Source organism: Portunus trituberculatus, chromosome 17 (genome assembly GCF_017591435.1).
Source record: "Portunus trituberculatus isolate SZX2019 chromosome 17, ASM1759143v1, whole genome shotgun sequence".
Taxonomy (NCBI): Eukaryota; Metazoa; Arthropoda; class Malacostraca; order Decapoda; family Portunidae; genus Portunus; species Portunus trituberculatus.
The window spans coordinates 26,472,525-26,491,263 of NC_059271.1; the positions used below are offsets into that span (position 1 = coordinate 26,472,525).

Genomic DNA, 18,739 nt, shown 5'->3' on the forward strand with positions numbered 1-18,739 from the left:
TTATAAAAAGAAAAGATAATCAAGTAACACTTAAAAATTCTTTTTGTTACTTCAAGGAACTACTTACTATAAAAATAAGTTTACATTTGTTTCAGTCTATACATATTTTCTTTGTATACACATCTTGATTTCTCACTCCCTAATCAACATTCAATATGTGCTCATAGTTTATTAAGATCTTTGTTGCATTCAACATTTACTAGACCCTCTTCATCATATTACTCTTTCTCTCTGATGATGAAGCCAATCCAAAATGACAATATTCACAATCTTGATTCCTCAGCTGTTGATTCTTTCAGAATCATAAGACGTGACATATATATCAAATTAATAAAACAAGGCATTTGGTGCACAATTGCCAGAACAACCTCTTTACTAAAAGCATTCAATGCATACCTTAATCAAGCTGAAGAAAGATATGGGCTTCTTGGCAGGATCTGCTGCTTTGAGCCACATGTCTATATGTGTGAGAACCAACTGACCGTGAACGGCTGCCACTGTCCCTACACACAGAGCAAAATTCTCTCGCTCTGAATGAGAGAGAGAGAGAGAGAGAGAGAGAGAGAGAGAGAGAGAGAGAGTACTGTAGAGTTCTGCTTTTTAAATTAATTTCAATTAGATATTTTAATATTAAGCTGGCAATCTTTAAAAAATAATTTCTGATGTTCAAAATAAGAGATCTGAAACAAAACAAATTATTTTTTCTTTCATTTCATGAAAATTATATGATTACTAAATGAAAACAAAAGAAAAAATGGCTTTTCATTTGTTCTCACCACTTGGGGACTTGTGGTTCATGGCATTGAAAAGTGTGGTGAGATTGGTGGCAATGAAGGTCTTGCTGGTGGACTGCTTGAGGGTGATACCGATGAGAGACATCAGGAAGCACAGTTGGGATGGCTGCTTTTCATACAGATGCAGCTGCTCCATCTGTTTGGGTAACAGTATTAAAAACTGGTTTTCAAGCTTACACCTGTTTTTCTTTTTCTTTTTTTTTTTTTTCCATTTTAGAACAATTACCACTTATTGTAAAAGTCAATCTGATAACATTAGAAGAATTGTATGTATATTTCCTACAGTTTGAACCAAATAAAATAGTAAAAAATAAGAAGACTGGATCTTAGAAACCTTGTGTTTCACATATATATTTTTATTTATCTATTTATTTTCTTACATCAGAGGATAGGAACTCAAATAATAATCTATGGACATAAAATATGTAGGGATTAGAAAATTATTATGGTTACTACCTTTATCCATAAAGTCACTCAACTCCGGGATTTTTCCACTTTATCTCTCTCTTAGAGAGAAATCAAGTCTATAGATGGAGTGCTAAGAACACACACATGTTTGCTATGGCAATGGGCATTTAAATTTGTATGATTAGCCACTGATATTTTTGTATAAATGTAAAGATTTTCTACACTTCCTCAATGCTGAGTTTTTTTTTTTTTTTTTTTTAAGAAACAGAGATTCTTTTTTCTGGAATTCACTGAACATTCATAATAATGATGTGATATGAATTTACTTAACAATTCATATCTTTCCCCTTCTCAAGTTATCCTATAATATAAAACTTCATAATAAGTAGTGACTAATAAAATCCTTCTGACTAATACAATTCTTGTTTTGTCTTACCTGAGCTTTTCCTAGGTTCATGGTATACTCTTCACTATCAATGTTGGTGATAGTGTCACTTAGAAAATCTCGCAAAGACTCATGCCACATCTGTATATGAAAACAAGATCTTTTAAGTATAGGGAGTAAAGATAAAATTATATAGCATTCTTAAGACATACAAAATGTCTCAAGAGAAGACAGATTTATAGAAGCAAACTGTAAATTATTACAGGCAATGTCTAGGTTAACAAGTGAAACTTACCTGAATTGCTGAAGGTTCTAAATCAACCTTTTCAGTCAGGTCCTGCAATGTTGCCAGCAGCTGTGGAAGATCTTTCTCCCAGGGCTCCACCACTCTGGGGCTCACTTGGGATGCCAGACCTTGCAGCAGAGTAAGAGCTGACACTCCCACATCATTTCCTGGTGTGCAACTTAGAACTAGCAGTCGTGAGAGTAACACAGGTGATGTTGGAGGGCCTGGTGAGCCAACAAGAAGAGGTTCCTGCTCATTGAATTCAGAGATAGTTTTAGCCAAATGTGCCAGACAACCCATAGTTGTGGGAAGACTTGCTTCATGCTCAGTAGTGCAAACAAAGGTGAGTAGCAGTGGCCACAATAATGGAAAAGCAGCTTCAACAGTGGTAGCAAGAAGGTGTAGCACCCGACGACACACTACTGGCACAGACTCTTCTTCAGGTTCAGCCAGAGATGGGCGTCTAGTTTGAGGTGAAGGCAGTCCTGCTGAGTGCTTGACTAGATATGTGATGAAGGGAGCACCAGACTGAGGTGTGAGGTGATTGTTGTGGCACAATGCAACAATTACTTGTGTAACACTCTTAACAACTTTGCTGTTTGGATCATGCAAGATAGAAATGAGAGTGGTCGTCAAACTTGCAACATTCTCAGCACTAAGAGTCTTGCTATTAATTAGGTGTTTGATGACCATAAGGGAGCCAACACGCTGCTGATAGCTAGCATTCTCAAGCCTTAGCAGTAAGTGGGCCACCACATTCTCAGGATACTGCCCTCCAAGGAGCTCATAACATCGGAGCACCTCATAGTGGTTCTTGACAGTGAAGGGTTCAGTATAATTTGGAGATACACATACTTGAGTAAATAATGAACTCAATAAGTGATCTACATGAAATCTCATTCCTTCAGTGATTTTTTTCTTTATAAGTGCATCCATGATTAGAGCCAATGAAAATGTAAGATTGTATGGACAAGAAGTTTTACGGTACATTGACAAGATGGTGGTTACTACCAGGCCTGCCAACTCCTCTAGCTTGTCAGTGGGCAGCAGATGGCTCAGGTGGCCAAGACACAGGATAGCTTCATGACGCACACTGGTAGTTGAGTTTTTGATCCAAAGATTGACCAGCAACTCAAATATGGCAGCACTCTCAGTTACATATGACTCCAGTGATATGTTTGGATCAGGCTCCTTGTTTTCCACAGCTTCTAATATTGCCTCTGTGAACTTGTTTATCATGACACATATTGCATTCTTCAGACTTTCTTGCTTTACAGCAGGAAGACATCCCACTAAGAGTCCAAGAATGATCTTATAGTATGGTACAGTGCCAGTCACATTACCAGCAGCCAAGGCCCCCAAAGTTTCAATCACACTCTGAGATGGAAGCATTCCTGTCTGTATCTGGGCAACGAGGCACTCCATTACCTATGAGAATATTTTCAAATCAGTGTTCAGAAGAGTTATACTTAATAAAGTTATGCAAAAAAATAAAAAATAAATAAATAAATAAGAAAATGGAAGAGTTCACCATGAGGGCAAACTTGGCTCATAGATTAATTAAAGAAATTTCACTGCATGGATGTTTACTACTAATATTCCATATGACCAACACCAAAAAAAAAGATGTAGAAGAATGTCCATCCAAGAGCCAACATGCACGACATTGAATTTATGGTAGGTGAGCAAGATATTACATGGTATCTAGATATAGAATATTTCAATGTACTCACAGCATTGCAATGAACTGGACAGCTTCCAAGGGCAACCATGAACCCAGAGGCTGCCTCTTGAAGGTCTGGTGCAACTGAAGGCAGGGTCAACAACTTCACGGCTCCATCCATCCATGTTGAGATCACTTCAGCATCATTTATCTTCTCCCCACATTCACGGATAATGTTCTCAGCAACATTGTATAACATAGACTGCACATGCACCTGTAGTAGAACAATAGCAACGATGTATGATATACTGATATTATTACATGGATTTGCTTTCATGTATCTTTCTTTTTTCTTGTGTGTATGTGTGTATTTACCAAATTGTACTGTATAAAGTCCAAGATAAAGCTCATTTGTCCTGTCTCCACACTGCAATTTCTCTTTAAATTTGCTCACACTAACAGCTTAAACTATTCCAGAGTTCACTGCATCAATGATGGAAACTACATTTCTTGATGTCACTGAGACATTTACTCTTCTTAATCTTTTTGTATGTCCTTTTGTACATCTTGTTCCCTCATCCATGTGCATCTCCAAAATATGTCTGTTTATTATAAATTTGTACATTGTTATCAAGACTTCCCTTCCCCTTCCCTTCTCTCTTTCAATGTCGTTAATCTCATTTCTTCCAGTCTTTTCATTCAATTCTGGGACCAACTTCATTGCTGTCCTCTGTATCATTTCATTTTTTTTTTTATTCTTCCTATGTGGAATGTACTCCAACTTGGGACATATCATGGATGAACATGTTTTTTTTGTTGTTTTTTTCATCATACCCATGTCCATGTAGGTAAATGCCACTCTTAACATTCTATATGTGACCCAAAAACCTCACTTATATGTTTATCTGGTGACAGCATGTCCTGAATGATCACTCCCAAATCCTTTTCTTTTTTACTCTTCATTATCATAACTTAATCCATTTTATAGTTCTCCATCACATGACATTTCTTCAGATTAAACTCAACTTTCCACTTTAGACTCCAAGCATAAATTTTATATAAATCTCTCTGTAGCTCCTTGCAATCCTCTTGGCTCTTTATAGCTTTTAGTAATGTTACATATCAGGAAACATTAATATAGCTATTTAATCCTCTTTGCACATCAATGATGTAAATCTAAAAAATAATGGGTGCCAGTACAGACTGGTGTGGTATTCCTCTTGTAACCCTGCTCTAGTATGAAGTATTATCTCTAATCATAGTCCTCATTTATCTGTCCTTCAAACAGTCTTGCATCTAAATTAATATTTTGCATTTTAATCCTTCTATATGTTCCAGTTTCTACAGTAGTTTCTTGAGTGCAACCCTGTCAAAGGGTACATAGCATCCAGCCATCCATCTCTCCCCCACACCACATCTATCACTCTTGTATAAAAACTAGGCAGATTTATAACACATGATCTTTTTTGCTTAAATGCAAATTGTTTATATGTAATGACTCATTTTCTTCCAAATTATATGTACAGACATTTATTTTTCATTACAATTTCACAGAGCTTACCTATGACAATAGTCAAAGACACTGACCTGTTGTTTGGTGGCTCCACTTTCTTAAATCCTTTATAGATAGGTATTATATTGGCTCGTTTCCATTTTTTAAGGACTCACCATCTTTCAGTGAACTATTTACTACATTCCAGATTGGTTCCACTAGTTGGTCCCTATATTCTTTCAATATCCATCCAGACATGCAATCTGGTCCAATGGCTTTTCTAACATTCATGTTACTGAAGAGCTTGTATTTTCCAAGTTAATTTCATGTAAACCTTTACTTGACACTCTGTCTATATGTTCTAAAAATATTCTTCCTTTTTAAATATAGAGTTAAAAATCTCATTCATAATTTTCTTTATTTCATCATGTTCGTTAGTCCTTCCGTTTCTTTTTAGCTTTAAACCTTCAGTATTGGGACACATTTTTACCATGAGTTTTGGATATGATTAGACCATTTTATTTATATAAGGAAGGGTCTATGGAGGTCAAAAGATTAATAGCCAGACTTCTCACCATTTTAATCCTCACAAGTTTCTGAAGCTCCATAAAATTGCCAAATGGTAAGCAGAATAAATATGAAAACATGTACTGAAGAGGCTAACAAATGCTAACTCTATGTTTCATTTTGTCATTCATATACCTACAGAGAAGTTTTGGTTTCTCTTTGTATTTGTTCACTATATCCTTTACAAAGTTTCTTTTTTCTTCTCTTCTTATCCTATGATATACAATTCTTGATTTCTATACATTCCTTTCTATTTCCTTCATTCCACTGCTTCATTTTCTTCCATGCCTTGTCCTTATCCGCTTTGGCCTTAACACATCTGGTATTATATAAACTTTACTTGCTCCTTTTCATTTTGTACATTGGTATAAATTTAACCACTCCCTCATTACACTTATTTAATAGTGCTTCATATTTTAATCTGTATATCCTTGCTTTCCATAAACTTATTCCACTTTATACTTCCACATATTTTAGGTCCCTAAAAATTCTTTGTATAGTTTAATATGTCATCTCTGTGTTCTTTCCAATCCTTTGCCTTTAATTCTTCTAATTCTATCTCTATAATAACTTGATCAATTTTCCTAATAGCAGATACTTTATATTTGGCCTGTATTCTAGCTCCTGGTAAACATTAGATCAAACATTGAAGTCTGCTCTTCCCCTCTGTACCTTGTATCTTCGTCTATCTACTGGTCTAAAGTATTCATCATTGATAATTGCATTATTCCTTCACTCCACAAATCTACACCTTCCCTTACCTCAAACTCCTCCCAATTTATTTTCTTACAATTAGTCATTCATTTGTTTTTCTGAGCATATTACCCCAAGAATTCTACACTTCTTACATCTTCCTATACCCATTTGTCTTGTGGTGACAATAAGCTTTTTTTTTTTTTTTTTTTTTCAGTTTAACTACAATGGCCAAAATTTCTGCCATCCCATCCCATATTCCACTTCTTCAACAAGAATGTCCTTCTTCCCCAATATTAAAACTCCTCCCCTACCTTTATCTTTTTATCTCTTCTTCAAATATTGTATCCTTCACCTTCAAATTTTATTTTGTAATTCCTTTTTAATTTTGTCTCTGATAAACATACAATATCAGGCTTGTTATCACTTAGAATATCTCTTAGTTCCAAGATACTCGACACAATCACATCTATATTTGTGTACATAACCTTCAATATATGTATTACATTCCCTCTCAATCTTCCTATATTTTCTCTCTATTGTTGCTCCTCTTCTCTGGCATTCTTCATACACCACTTTCTTATCTTTAAATCCACAATTTTTCATACAAATTCTTTCATTTCAGCCTATATCCTTTCTTTGTTTATTTCTTTAACTTTTGGCCTCATTTCCCTCAATTTATTCCTATCATCCTCATTTAAATCTCTTTTTATCCATATTTTTTTTCATGATATTCGTCTTGATGAGTTTCCATGTCACTGCTATTACAGTTTCCACTGCCATTTGAGTATGGAATTTAATTTCTATAGGTCTCACACATTTGTCAGTTACCCTAGCTATGAATTTCCCATTTGCTCCATTATTTCCTATCCTCCATCACCCACTACTGCTGCTAATATCTCCTTTATTTTCTAAGTTCCTCTCTTTAACTCATAGTCTTAATGGTAAATTTTTTTTCTTAATCACCAAATATCCCGTTATACATCTTATGTACAGCATCCTGTACTATTGCTTTTTTTTTCCCTATTATCCTAACTATTTTTCTTTCAATTTGCTTGCTATGTTCTCCTTTTGCTATTTCAATATTTTCTTCATATCAATTTTTTTTTCTCTCTCTCTCTTCCTTCCATCTATGGGCTTGTTATATCATCATACCTTGCACTTCATCTCTCATAATATCCTCACTCTTTATTTTCTCTCTCCAGTCTATTCTTCAATTCCTCATTTTCCCTCTAAAGCTGTAATCTTGGTCCTATCACAAAAACAAGAACAACAGAGTGGCATGCTTCTTCTTGATATTTACCAACCTTTTACCTTGCTTTCTACTGCTTCAAAACGTTTCCTGAAGTTGATACATATTGTATGATATTCTGTAACCTTAACTTTATCTGACATGTAAGAATTAACTTCGACAGAAAAAGGCTCAGCTTACCTCCATATCCCACAAATATTTGGGAGTCTTTTAAGTTCTCAAAGAAAATATCTATCTGGGATACATTCCAGATAACATTATCTTTTATATGTACTGAGAAGAAAGTATGAAGCTTACCTTAGGAGCAGTTTGTGGACTAGAAATGAACTTGTGAATGGCTGTGAGGACAAGTGGGGGATGTTGGTGACCCAATGTAATGAGGGAACTTGCCACTGTCTGCCGCACTCCATCGTTCACATCTCCAGCAGCCTCCAGGAGGCCCCATACCAAACCTTCAATTCAAGTTCAGAATTGTTTATAGTAATTGAAGGAACACACAATTTGACTTAAAAATGTCTGCTGACAAGATAGTTACAGAAAGTTTTACAAATGATAATTTCTCACACAACTGGCCTTTACTCAAGGATGCGAAATAGCAACCCCAAAAGAAAGCCCCTTAGTTAGGTTTAACTATAAATCTTCACAATTTTCAAAATATTGCATCTCATCCTAAGACTCTTCATGAAAGTCCAAATTTGGCATAACCTAGCTTCCCTAATCCTAAAACTCTGGTTTCTTAAGTTGAAGGATTAGGGAAGGGGGACCTATTACAAAGAATTACCATAATTTTCTAGTTTTATAAAGAAATACTAATTCATATCAGATTTTATTACACAAAAAGCAAAACTATCTCAAAACTGAAAAACATAATAATATACCTAATAATAATAATTACAATAATAATGGTAATAATAATAATAATAATAATAATAATAATAATAATAATAATAATGATGATCATGATGATGATGATGATAATAATAATAATAATAATAATAATAATAATAATAATGATGATAATCATGATGATGATGATGATGATGATAATAATAATAATGATAATAATAAGTGGTAATAATAATACCTATCAATTAATAATCACTAAATAAGACATAACATGGATTAATGACTCTAGGTAACTACTGACAACTTTTGTAATAAGAAAATAAAGTCCGTATGCATTGGTTAGACATAATAATTAAGAAAACCTCAGCCATAAAAGATGACAACTCATTTAAGTCATGTGCACTTGACTTTTTTCTATTTATCTTATCACAGGCTGCTACACACAATTTACTTAGCATCACCAATGTAGCTATTGAACACCTTGACAAATGAGCCGCTCGTCTACAAAAACATGACACCCAAGTACCAATTGGTCAGCATACGTATGAAAACAGTAGTAGTAGTAGTAGTGTAAAACAAACCAAAATTCACCTTTGTCCTTGGCCTGCATATCTGTCCGTCCGTCCTTGCGTGTGTGTACTGTCCACCTCAGGTGTGTCTGGCAGGCAGACAATTACGGTGACTCAGGGAACGTGACACTACTACTGCCTCAGGAACTTCACCCCTCCATAAGAGTCTTGAGCTCTCTATGGCTGGATTGAAGGTGCCTGATGTTGCTTTCTCATGCCAAGCGATGATTTACAAGGCTTATCATGCAGAGGTCTTGGACGTATCAGCGAATGTTTACACTTTCGGCTCTCGTGCTCCACTCGTCCAGATCCTCTTCACTGACTTCATTTTGCCCAAAGGCACTCTAAAATCTAAGTAATATATCCTAAATGGAACTACAGTGGTAAATAAGATGACTAAGTGAATAAGCGTACGTTATTTACCGCCAGTGTATCCATTTGTTTATTCATCTACTGCGCAGTTACTTGTAGCATTGGCAAGCCTATTGACAGGAAGGAATCACGAGACGCTAATTTGACAGATGGATAGTGAAAAGGGATGTTTTTATAGACTCGTCGATGTTTTTTTATTATTTTTTTTATCAATAGATTTATTATCTTTTATGGTACATGGTGGGATGATTGTGAAAAGGAAAGTCATACTCGAGCCTGCCAAGTTATAAGGAATCTCTCTCTCTCTCTCTCTCTCTCTCTCTCTGTGTGTGTGTGTGTGAAATAAAGATGCGAATGTACCCTCTATTTCAGAATTCACTGACTTACTCTGACCTCGCTCGCCTGACTTTGTTGCTTGTAGACTTGCATTTGTTTATTTATTTATATTTTTTTCCAGAGATTTTCTTGAGTACTCTATCTCTGGTAACTTTATAAATACCTTTCAATGTACTCGTTCTGATTGCAACTTATGAAGACATTTCATCTATGTATCATGATAAGAAATTTTTTTTTTTATTTCTTTTATGATATGTGGAACATCAGCGGAGTAAGACTTCCTTTACAATCACTTATCATGGTTTATGTAATAGGTCACGGGAAGCCTGCCTACTGACAGCTAAGGCTACATATCTGTAATATAAGCTTTCTATCCACAAGTACAGCTACCTTGTAAAAGCGAGGCGAATGCATACGAGCACACTGACATTTCTTATTTGAAGATAAACAAAGTTAAAATAATGCTACTCGTCGATTAAAGTTGAACTATCTGTCTATCGTATCGTTAATTTTCATTATGTAATATTCTCACACAGCCTTTCACTGCTATCTTTTCTTACTCTGAAACTGTCTACCTGCGATGGACATACAAGAAAATGTCTTATCATGATTTCACACCTCTATAGAAAAAAAAAGAAGTAATCTGGCTTAACTACAGATAATCCTGTCACTTTTCAGCCAGTCAAACAATACTCAGACGCAGGATTTCAGTGGGTTAGTAGCGATATGTTAGGCAGGGATAACAGCTGCTCGTCTCACGTGAAAACGCTTGGAAAAATATTCATTGGTACATACGTATGACCGGGATGAGATGAGTCTTTGCTTTCGTTCTTTTAATCTTTCAATCCATTGCTTCCCAACCCCATAGTTGCCACCCAAATAAGGCTCATCAGTATTTTTTTTTAAGGAATCTGAAGGGTCTTACAATATATATATATATATATATATATATATATATATATATATATATATATATATATATATATATATATATATATATATATATATATATATATATATATATATATATATATATATATATATATATATATATTGATAATCCACATCTACCTAGTTACATTTTGATTTTGGATAATGTAACTGATTAACTTCAATAGGATAGCGTAAAAACTTCTCTTGAACATACAAAGGAAACGCAGGAATATAAACTTACATAAGTAGAATAACGAAAGCTCACAAACAAATATATCTGTAGTATGAAAATAATTGAATTTATTACTACCCATCAAAATATTTACAGTTGCTACTCCAGATTAAGACTATTAATTAATTTAGAGTCGCAACCAGAGGTTGGGAACACACTGTTAGAAGTCTACTGTTGTAATGTTTATCCTAATCGACAATAAAAACATGATTACGTAACATTATAACTGAATTTTTCTCTACTCTGTGGTATTTGGCAGTTTTCTCTTTACCATTTGTTTTGCTATAGCACACCTGTCAGACTGGGAAATGAACCCTGGTGGTGGAGATAAAAACTTGCTCTATCTGGCAGTAAAAAAGGAGTTGTATCGGCATGTTTTTGGGTAGAGGACATCGAGGTGTTTACTTGTTCACAGCGAAAGACAATATGAAATTGTAGAAGTTCTTGGCGATGAGGAAGTCCACCCAGTTGTGGGGCAGCAGCTGCAGGAGGTCCAGGGACAAGATTACTGGCAGGGGCGCGGCTGAGTACGTCAAGCAGGGATTCTGATTCATGATAGCCGACCTGTGAATAGAATTATGAAGACATTTGTTTTGAATTTAGGTATTATCGTCTCGAATATAATAAAATGCTCTCTCTCTCTCTCTCTCTCTCTCTCTCTCTCTGCTCCAAAACGATAAAGGTATCTATATCTTTTCCGGACACGACATTGTGTTTATAATTTCATCCTGTCAGAAACAGCACCTTGACATTTTGAACCGAGAGGTGTGTCACAGGGTACAGTCACTATCACTGGTAGTCTTGGCTATAAACACCTCTGCCTCGTGTGTTTTTGTGATAATCGTGAGAGCAGCCGGGGGATTGCTGTCAGGAGCAAACCATCAACATTGCACACACACGATATTAAAAACTTGGTCTTATGATTCATCATAATTATTATTATTATTATTGATATTATTATTATTATTATTATTATTATTATTATTATTATTATTATTATTATTATTATTATTATTATTATTATTATTATTATTATTATTATTATTATTATTTCTATCATTATTGTTTTTATCATTATATTTATTATTATTATTATGATGATCATCATCACTATTATTGCTCTTACTAGTATTACTGCTATTATCAATAATAATAATAATAATAATAATAATAATAATAATAATAATAATAATAATAATAATAATAATAATAATAATAATAATAATAATAATAATATTATTATTATTATTATTATTATCATTATTATTATTATTATCATTATTATCATTGTTGTTATCATCATCATCATCATCATCATCATTACTATCACAGAGAGAGAGAGAGAGAGAGAGAGAGAGAGAGAGAGAGAGAGAGAGAGAGAATTAGCGTAACCAACTTCCTGATTTTTTCTCTGCATGTGGCTGGTGATGTAAGCGTGGCTACGCACCTGAAGCAGGCGAGGAGGCGAGCGTTGAGTGGTAGTGGCAGCTGGTCTGAACTCTGGAAGTGCTCTCGGAAGACCTGCTCCGCCTCCATCATGGCAACCCCGAAGTCTTCACGTGTCTCGGGTGGTGCTACCGCAAGCATCTGTTTCAGGTGGGCAGCGTTGTGGGAGAGGATTCCCGTGTTGGCGGGTAGGTTGCCTGGTGAGGTGGATGAACGTGTGGGAGTCATATCGGCACATAAGTCAAGGAGCTAATTAGGAACAGATATGATTCTAAAAGTTTTACGGTTAGGAGTACCTTGTTATGAGGTAAAGTAGTATTCATACATCTTTCTTATGTCATAAAATTTGTTTGATTTTAGCACCACCTCTTACAGTAGATCCATACAGATTATAAGTGATACACACGTGATATGATATGTGGTATCGTAATACACAATATGTAAGCATGTATATATGTATGTACACACACACACACACACACACACACACACACACACACACACACACACACACACACACACACACACACACACACACACACACACACACACACAATTCATAATATTTACCTGACAGCATGTAAAATCAGACACAATATGTGGATTTAAATTTTCATGGGATCATCGAACCTACACATACATAGTATATCATTGTTTGCTAAACGATAAATGGAATGATAGAATGTATGCATGTAGGAACCTGGAAAATATCATTGTCATTATTATTGTACATAACTGGTCTATCTGTGTTCCAAGGTGTCTATTCGTACCCAACATGTGGCCGAGGAACTGGAAGTAAGCAGCAGTTTTTACTACATCAATGCAATTCAACATATGCCCTACTTCTTCCTTCTCTTTATATGGGTGGCAGGTACTCACAAGGTCTGACGAGGACGACGGAGCCTCCCTGCGGTGTTAGCTCCCGGCGAAGAGCGTGAGAGAAGCCCTCAACTCCCCATTTTGTGGCGGCATAAACTGTCATGTTGGGTACAGCCACTTGACCCGTAGGTGAGGACACTATCACCACCCGACCTAAACACACACACACACACACACACACACATACACACACATGCATAAAAGAACATGGGAAAAATTAATAAGACAAATATAAATGTACGTCCATGCAGTTCATTGCAGAAGATTGATATGAAATGAGTTGCGCATAGGAGAGTGACTGGAGTATTTCTCACCTTTATTCCGCCTGAGGGTGGGCAAGAGCACCTTGGTGACTTGGATGAGTCCCAGGAGGTTGACCTCAACCTGGCTAGTCACCATCTCGTTAGTCTGCCACTCGCACTGGGCGTATGTCATCACTGCAGCATTGTTGACGAGACACCACAAGTCTGGGGGAGGAGATGGGTAGCGTGTATTGAGAATCGTACCGTCATTAAAATATTAAGCACAGATGTAATTAACAACAAAGAGTTGCTGATACGCATTAGAGTCCAAGTGAGGACTGGTTGTAAGAATAACATCTCATTGAAACGTAAAGCTTATAAGAAAGAACTGACAATGAAAGTCCCACTGAAGTTTAGTGAAGAACAGATCAACGAAAAGCTATCGTGAATAGACGATCTTTTTTTTTCTTAGTCACTTTTGTTTTGACCTAATTAAACAAGCGTGTATGTGCTGACCACATATATCTTAAAGACATCCTTGCTTTATTTTGGTATTTGCGCACTGCATGACCATAGAGCCGAGAATGACCAAAACAAGACGAAGACAAATAGCTGTGGTGGGAAAAAGGAAACATATCTAATAGAGTTACAAACATATCAACATGTTAGCCTTGAAGGCGTTAAGTCATGGCAAAAGTCTCGTCAATGGGTCTGAACTAAATGGATCTGATAGCAAAGCGCTATGATCAAGTCAGTGGTCTAAATCAATCAATATTTAGGAACAGACATTTTCTTGTAATAATGCAAACCTTTATCGTCGTCCTTGAGTGATTGCAAAACGGAGAGAAGTTCCTTGAAGGCGTCCTGCTGAAGATGACGCAGGTCCAGCTTCACCACAACCGCCCCTGCCTCACTCAGCCTCCGGGGAGCTTCGCCGTCAGGATCAAGACAGGTGGCCACCACGCTGCAACCCCACTCGAGTGTGTTCAAGGCGACGTTGTAACCGATGCCGCTGTCGCATCCCGTCACCACCACCACCTTGCTACCCCCATATACCTCCCGTCTTCTTCGCAACCGCCTCCACGAGTGGGCGGCCAGCAACACCATACCAGTTGCCACGCCGCCTGCTGCCCACACCATCATCTGAGGACAACAATTACACGAACAATAGGAAAACACGCAGAAAAGGCAGGAAAAGAAAAGGAGGTAAGGTTAACAGACTTCTAGAGGGAACGGAGAATACCCTCCATGCTGAACGACCTCCTTAGATTCATCCTTGAGCTCAAACTGAACGGTTCCTCTGAGCCGCGCTGGCCGTGCCTGTGTTTTGCAAGAGGCAAAGTTCAGGCCAAAGCTTGTGAGCTGTTCTAAATGGTTTTAGTAACGATTGTAAGCAAATGTTCTGTCTGTCTGTCTGTCTCTCTCTCTCTCTCTCTCTCTCTCTCTCTCTCTCTCTCTCTCTCTCTCTCTCTCTCTCTCTCTCTCTCTCTCTCTCTCTCTCTCTCTCTCTCTCTCTCTCTCTCCTACTACTACTACTACTACTACTGCTGTTGCTGCTGCTGCTGCTACTGGTGATAATGATAATGATGCTACTACGTCGACTACTACTGCTGCTGCTACGGCTACTACTATACTACTGCTACTACTCCTACTACTACTTCTACTACTGCTACTAATACTGCTACTATTGCTACTACATCTACTGCTACAGCTCCTTCTACTGCTGCTGCTGCTACTACTACTACTACTACTACTACTACTACTACAATTATGATGATTAGGGAGCTTTAAGGTGAGAAATAAAACTGTGCAAATCCGTTAATCTAAAAATTTCAGTATATAAAAAGTTGAAGCGGAACAGTCAACCAAGGCAATATATATCAAGAATGTAAATGAATAAACTAACAAATAATGCAAAAACAAATAAATATAGATAAATAAATGCTATATGTACATGTTATATGTACATGTACATGTGTGTGTGTGTGTGTGTGTTTCACTGTTTGATCTGCTGCAGTCTCTGACGTACAGCCAGACGTTACCCTACGGAACGAGCTCAGAGCTTATTATTTCCGATCTTCGGATAGGCCTGAGACCAGGCACACACCACACACCGGGACAACAAGGTCACAACTCCTCGATTTACATTTCACTGCTAGGTGAACAGGGGCTACACGTGAAAGGAGACACACCCAAATATCTCCACCCGGCCGGGGAATCGAACCCCGGTCCTCTGGCTTGTGAAGCCAGCGCTCTAACCACTGAGCTACCGGGTGTGTGTGTGTGTGGGTTTGTCTTTCATGGTGCTTGATTATTGCCGTGGCTTCTGTAATGATTATCCTCGCCCACAAGAAAACCGTGATCCCGCAGGCACTCAAATAGCAACACTGGTAGGTTTGTGTGACAATTAGTGCTGCACTAACACAAAAGCATATATATACACCAAGGCAGATACAAATAGCAATATCATGATACAAATGGTCTGGGACGAAGTCCAGTGTTTTTATCACTCATGAACATAGTATACGTAAGGAGTGTTGCCAAGCACATCATGACACTCTATGGCTGACCTTGTAATGCTCGGCCATCCTCTGCCACCACTCCCCTCTGCTCAATAACCAATGGTGTGGCCAAGGTGAAGAGTAGAGCCTGAGGACAAGGGTAGCGTCGACTAGGTGGTGCAGGATGGCTGTAGTCAACACAAAACTGGTTCCTGGCAGAGCGCAGCCTTCCAGCCACCCCTCGTGAAGTTACTGTGTCGACACTGCCCAGGTAGGTGCTTAGAACCCTCGTCACACACACACACACACACACACACACACACACACACACCAACATCACTACTACCACCACCACCAAACTCGTATAATTTCTTTCTGTTTTCAATGTAAAACACTCCCACTTGTCACTGTAGCCACTGTAAAACTCTCTCACTCTGAAACCACCAAGAAACTTACTTTTTTTGTATGTATATTTTCAGCCTCACGCCTGCAACTTAAACTGTTTGGTTATTGTCGTTGTTGTTGTTGTTGGGGGTGGTGTTGCTGTTGTTGTTGTTATTATTATTATTATTATTATTATTATTATTATTATTATTATTATTATTATTATTATTATTATTATTATCATTATTATCATTATTATTATGATCATTATCATTATTATCATTATTATTATTATTTTTTTTTTTATTATTATTATTATTATTATTATTATTATTATTATTATTATTATCATTATTATCAATATCATCATTATTGCTTTTATCATTACTACTACTACTACTACTACTACTACTACTACTACTACTACTACTACTACTACTACTACTATCAGTATTACAAACACACACACACACACACACACACACACACACACACACACACACACACACACACACACACACACACACACACATTCAGTGGGAAGTTATAAAAATAGTGTGTGTGTGTGTGTTAGTGTGTATGTGTGTAGAAGAGAGAGAGAGAGAGAGAGAGAGAGAGAGAGAGAGAGAGAGAGAGAGAGAGAGAGAGAGAGAACAGGATGATGGGTAAGACAGAACAATGACAGGGTTCCCTCTCTCCTTCCCTCCCTCCCAGCCTTACGCTGCCGCACACAGCCACCTTCTGTCCTTTAGCATGCTAGGATTTCCTCAACACTGCGGAGGACAAGTTGGTGAAGGCACATTGCTAAACATCCTCCACGTAGGTATATATGATACGTATCGCAGTGCTGCATTGTGACCAGGATACATGATGAAGACATAATTAATCAATAATTTTTATTTATTGGTGGCTTTTCTTTCGTATGTCTGAACGAAATGTTACACTGCTTAGTTAAGGTTTCAGATCTTTATATTTCAATATATATCATTATAATTCACCTAACTAACATTAAAAGATGTTTGTTACATAAAAAGAAAAGTTCATCCTACTATCAAGATACGTGACAAGTCTTCTCTCCTTTTTCCAAGACCATTTGTAATATATCATACCTGAAGGTCTATCATCATCCTGTGTCATTGCTATTTTTCAAGAATGGACATATTTTTTGTTCTTTTGTCGCTCACGCAATGTTTCTCTCCATGGAATTAAGGCCTTCCGTACAAATGTATTCAGGTGTCAAGGAACAATTAGAAGTTTTTGTATGATGTTACTCAATCGGCAATTTAATCACAGTGACGTTTGTGTACCTTTTCATGAAAGGTGAGTGTGCGATGTTCGTTCAGGCCGCCATAGAGCGCAAGGTCTAGTAGGCAAGACGCGAGGGAGGGAGAAATATATGCGACGCTGTTCTCTCGCTGTCCGACGGGTGAGGGCGAGGCAAGGCATCGATGAGGCCAATCAAGGCCCTTAGATAGCGGCGGTGCAGGCGGAGGTGCGAGATGGTGCCATCATGTGGTCGTGTCGGATGACCAGCTCCAAAGACTGGCTGGAAAAATGGGATAAGATGCGTAGAGGCAAGGTACATACATACTACCACAAGACGCACCCCACTCTTACCTCTATTTTCATCACACCCCATTTTGAATCAATCTTCACGCAGATCTGTCACTGTACACACCTTTGTTTGCACTTTCTACCATTTTGATCAGAAGTTATTCTTCAGTCAGCACATTGTACACCTCATCATGCCAAAATATACGCTGCTTGATAAAAGACTTATTATGATGAATAAAAAAAAAAGTTGTTTGTATTATGTAATTACTCCGCGCTCCATTTGAGTCTCTAAATCCAAAGTAACATGGTTTTCTTTTTATATTTTCATGTTACAGTGGACACGGCCCACTCAGGCTATTAATTGAACCTTCACCATCCCGAGGGTCCAAGCAACCTCTCGAGTATTAGTTGTTTTACACACAGCTACGTGATGCACAAGCTTGGCCGTCTGAGGATCCAGACATGTGTTTCAGGAAGGCGGAATATCCTTTCAGATTTTCTTTCTTCCAATCTGCAATTCGAACTCTGGTATCAGAGAACACTGCGCCTTTGAAAAACGTATTAAGATTTGGATAGTGAAATAAAAACCAACCTTTCTTACAATATCTTTCTCGCAACTTATAGACTATCGTAATTTTCGTTGTTACGTACTAATAACAGGACACACATAAGGCTAATCATTAGTATCAATTAATCGGAATGTGAATAATTACTGGTACCAAAGTTTCTATGAATGCAGTGCAACTCAGGAGTTTCGATCACAGAGTTCCAAATGGATGGATATTACACATCCAATCACACATACTGTCTTCTCTCTCTCTCTCTCTCTCTCTCTCTCTCTCTCTCTATATATATATATATATATATATATATATATATATATATATATATATATATATATATAT

General features: G+C 37.1%; 2 protein-coding genes across 6 annotated transcripts in view; both read right to left on the reverse strand.

Annotated features, from left to right (window-relative positions):
• LOC123504954 (maestro heat-like repeat-containing protein family member 1) overlaps positions 1-9,351 on the reverse strand; it is a 38,760-nt gene extending 29,409 nt beyond the window's left edge. For all 5 annotated transcript variants that reach the window (XM_045255916.1, XM_045255918.1, XM_045255917.1 and 2 more), the window contains exons 1-7: positions 8,978-9,351; positions 7,838-7,992; positions 3,607-3,810; positions 1,883-3,301; positions 1,639-1,728; positions 777-930; positions 397-530 (exon numbers count right to left, since the gene is read on the reverse strand). In XM_045255916.1, coding sequence (XP_045111851.1) covers positions 397-530; positions 777-930; positions 1,639-1,728; positions 1,883-3,301; positions 3,607-3,810; positions 7,838-7,992; positions 8,978-8,996 — 2,175 coding nt within the window. In that variant the 5' untranslated portion in view covers positions 8,997-9,351. The remainder of the gene's footprint in view (positions 1-396; positions 531-776; positions 931-1,638; positions 1,729-1,882; positions 3,302-3,606; positions 3,811-7,837; positions 7,993-8,977) is intronic.
• Positions 9,352-9,496: 145 nt separating this feature from the next.
• On the reverse strand, positions 9,497-16,174 carry LOC123504956 (D-beta-hydroxybutyrate dehydrogenase, mitochondrial-like). Its single transcript, XM_045255923.1, has 6 exons — positions 15,966-16,174; positions 14,205-14,538; positions 13,468-13,620; positions 13,154-13,306; positions 12,276-12,471; positions 9,497-11,392 (listed from the first exon to the last, which is right to left on the reverse strand). The coding sequence occupies exons 1-6, from the start codon at positions 15,981-15,983 to the stop codon at positions 11,230-11,232; spliced, it is 1,017 nt and encodes a 338-aa protein (XP_045111858.1). The 5' UTR covers positions 15,984-16,174; the 3' UTR covers positions 9,497-11,229.
• Between the last annotated feature and the right edge of the window lie 2,565 nt (positions 16,175-18,739).

What these genes read in the sequence shown, in the direction of transcription:
- LOC123504956 (XM_045255923.1), bottom strand. An exon ending in CACCCTCAGGCGGAATAAAG is followed by an intron (nt 13,307 to 13,467) that starts GTGAGAAATACT and finishes GTGTGTGTTTAG; the next exon opens with GTCGGGTGGTGATAGTGTCC. An exon ending in CGTCGTCCTCGTCAGACCTT is followed by an intron (nt 12,472 to 13,153) that starts GTGAGTACCTGC and finishes CCACCTCACCAG; the next exon opens with GCAACCTACCCGCCAACACG.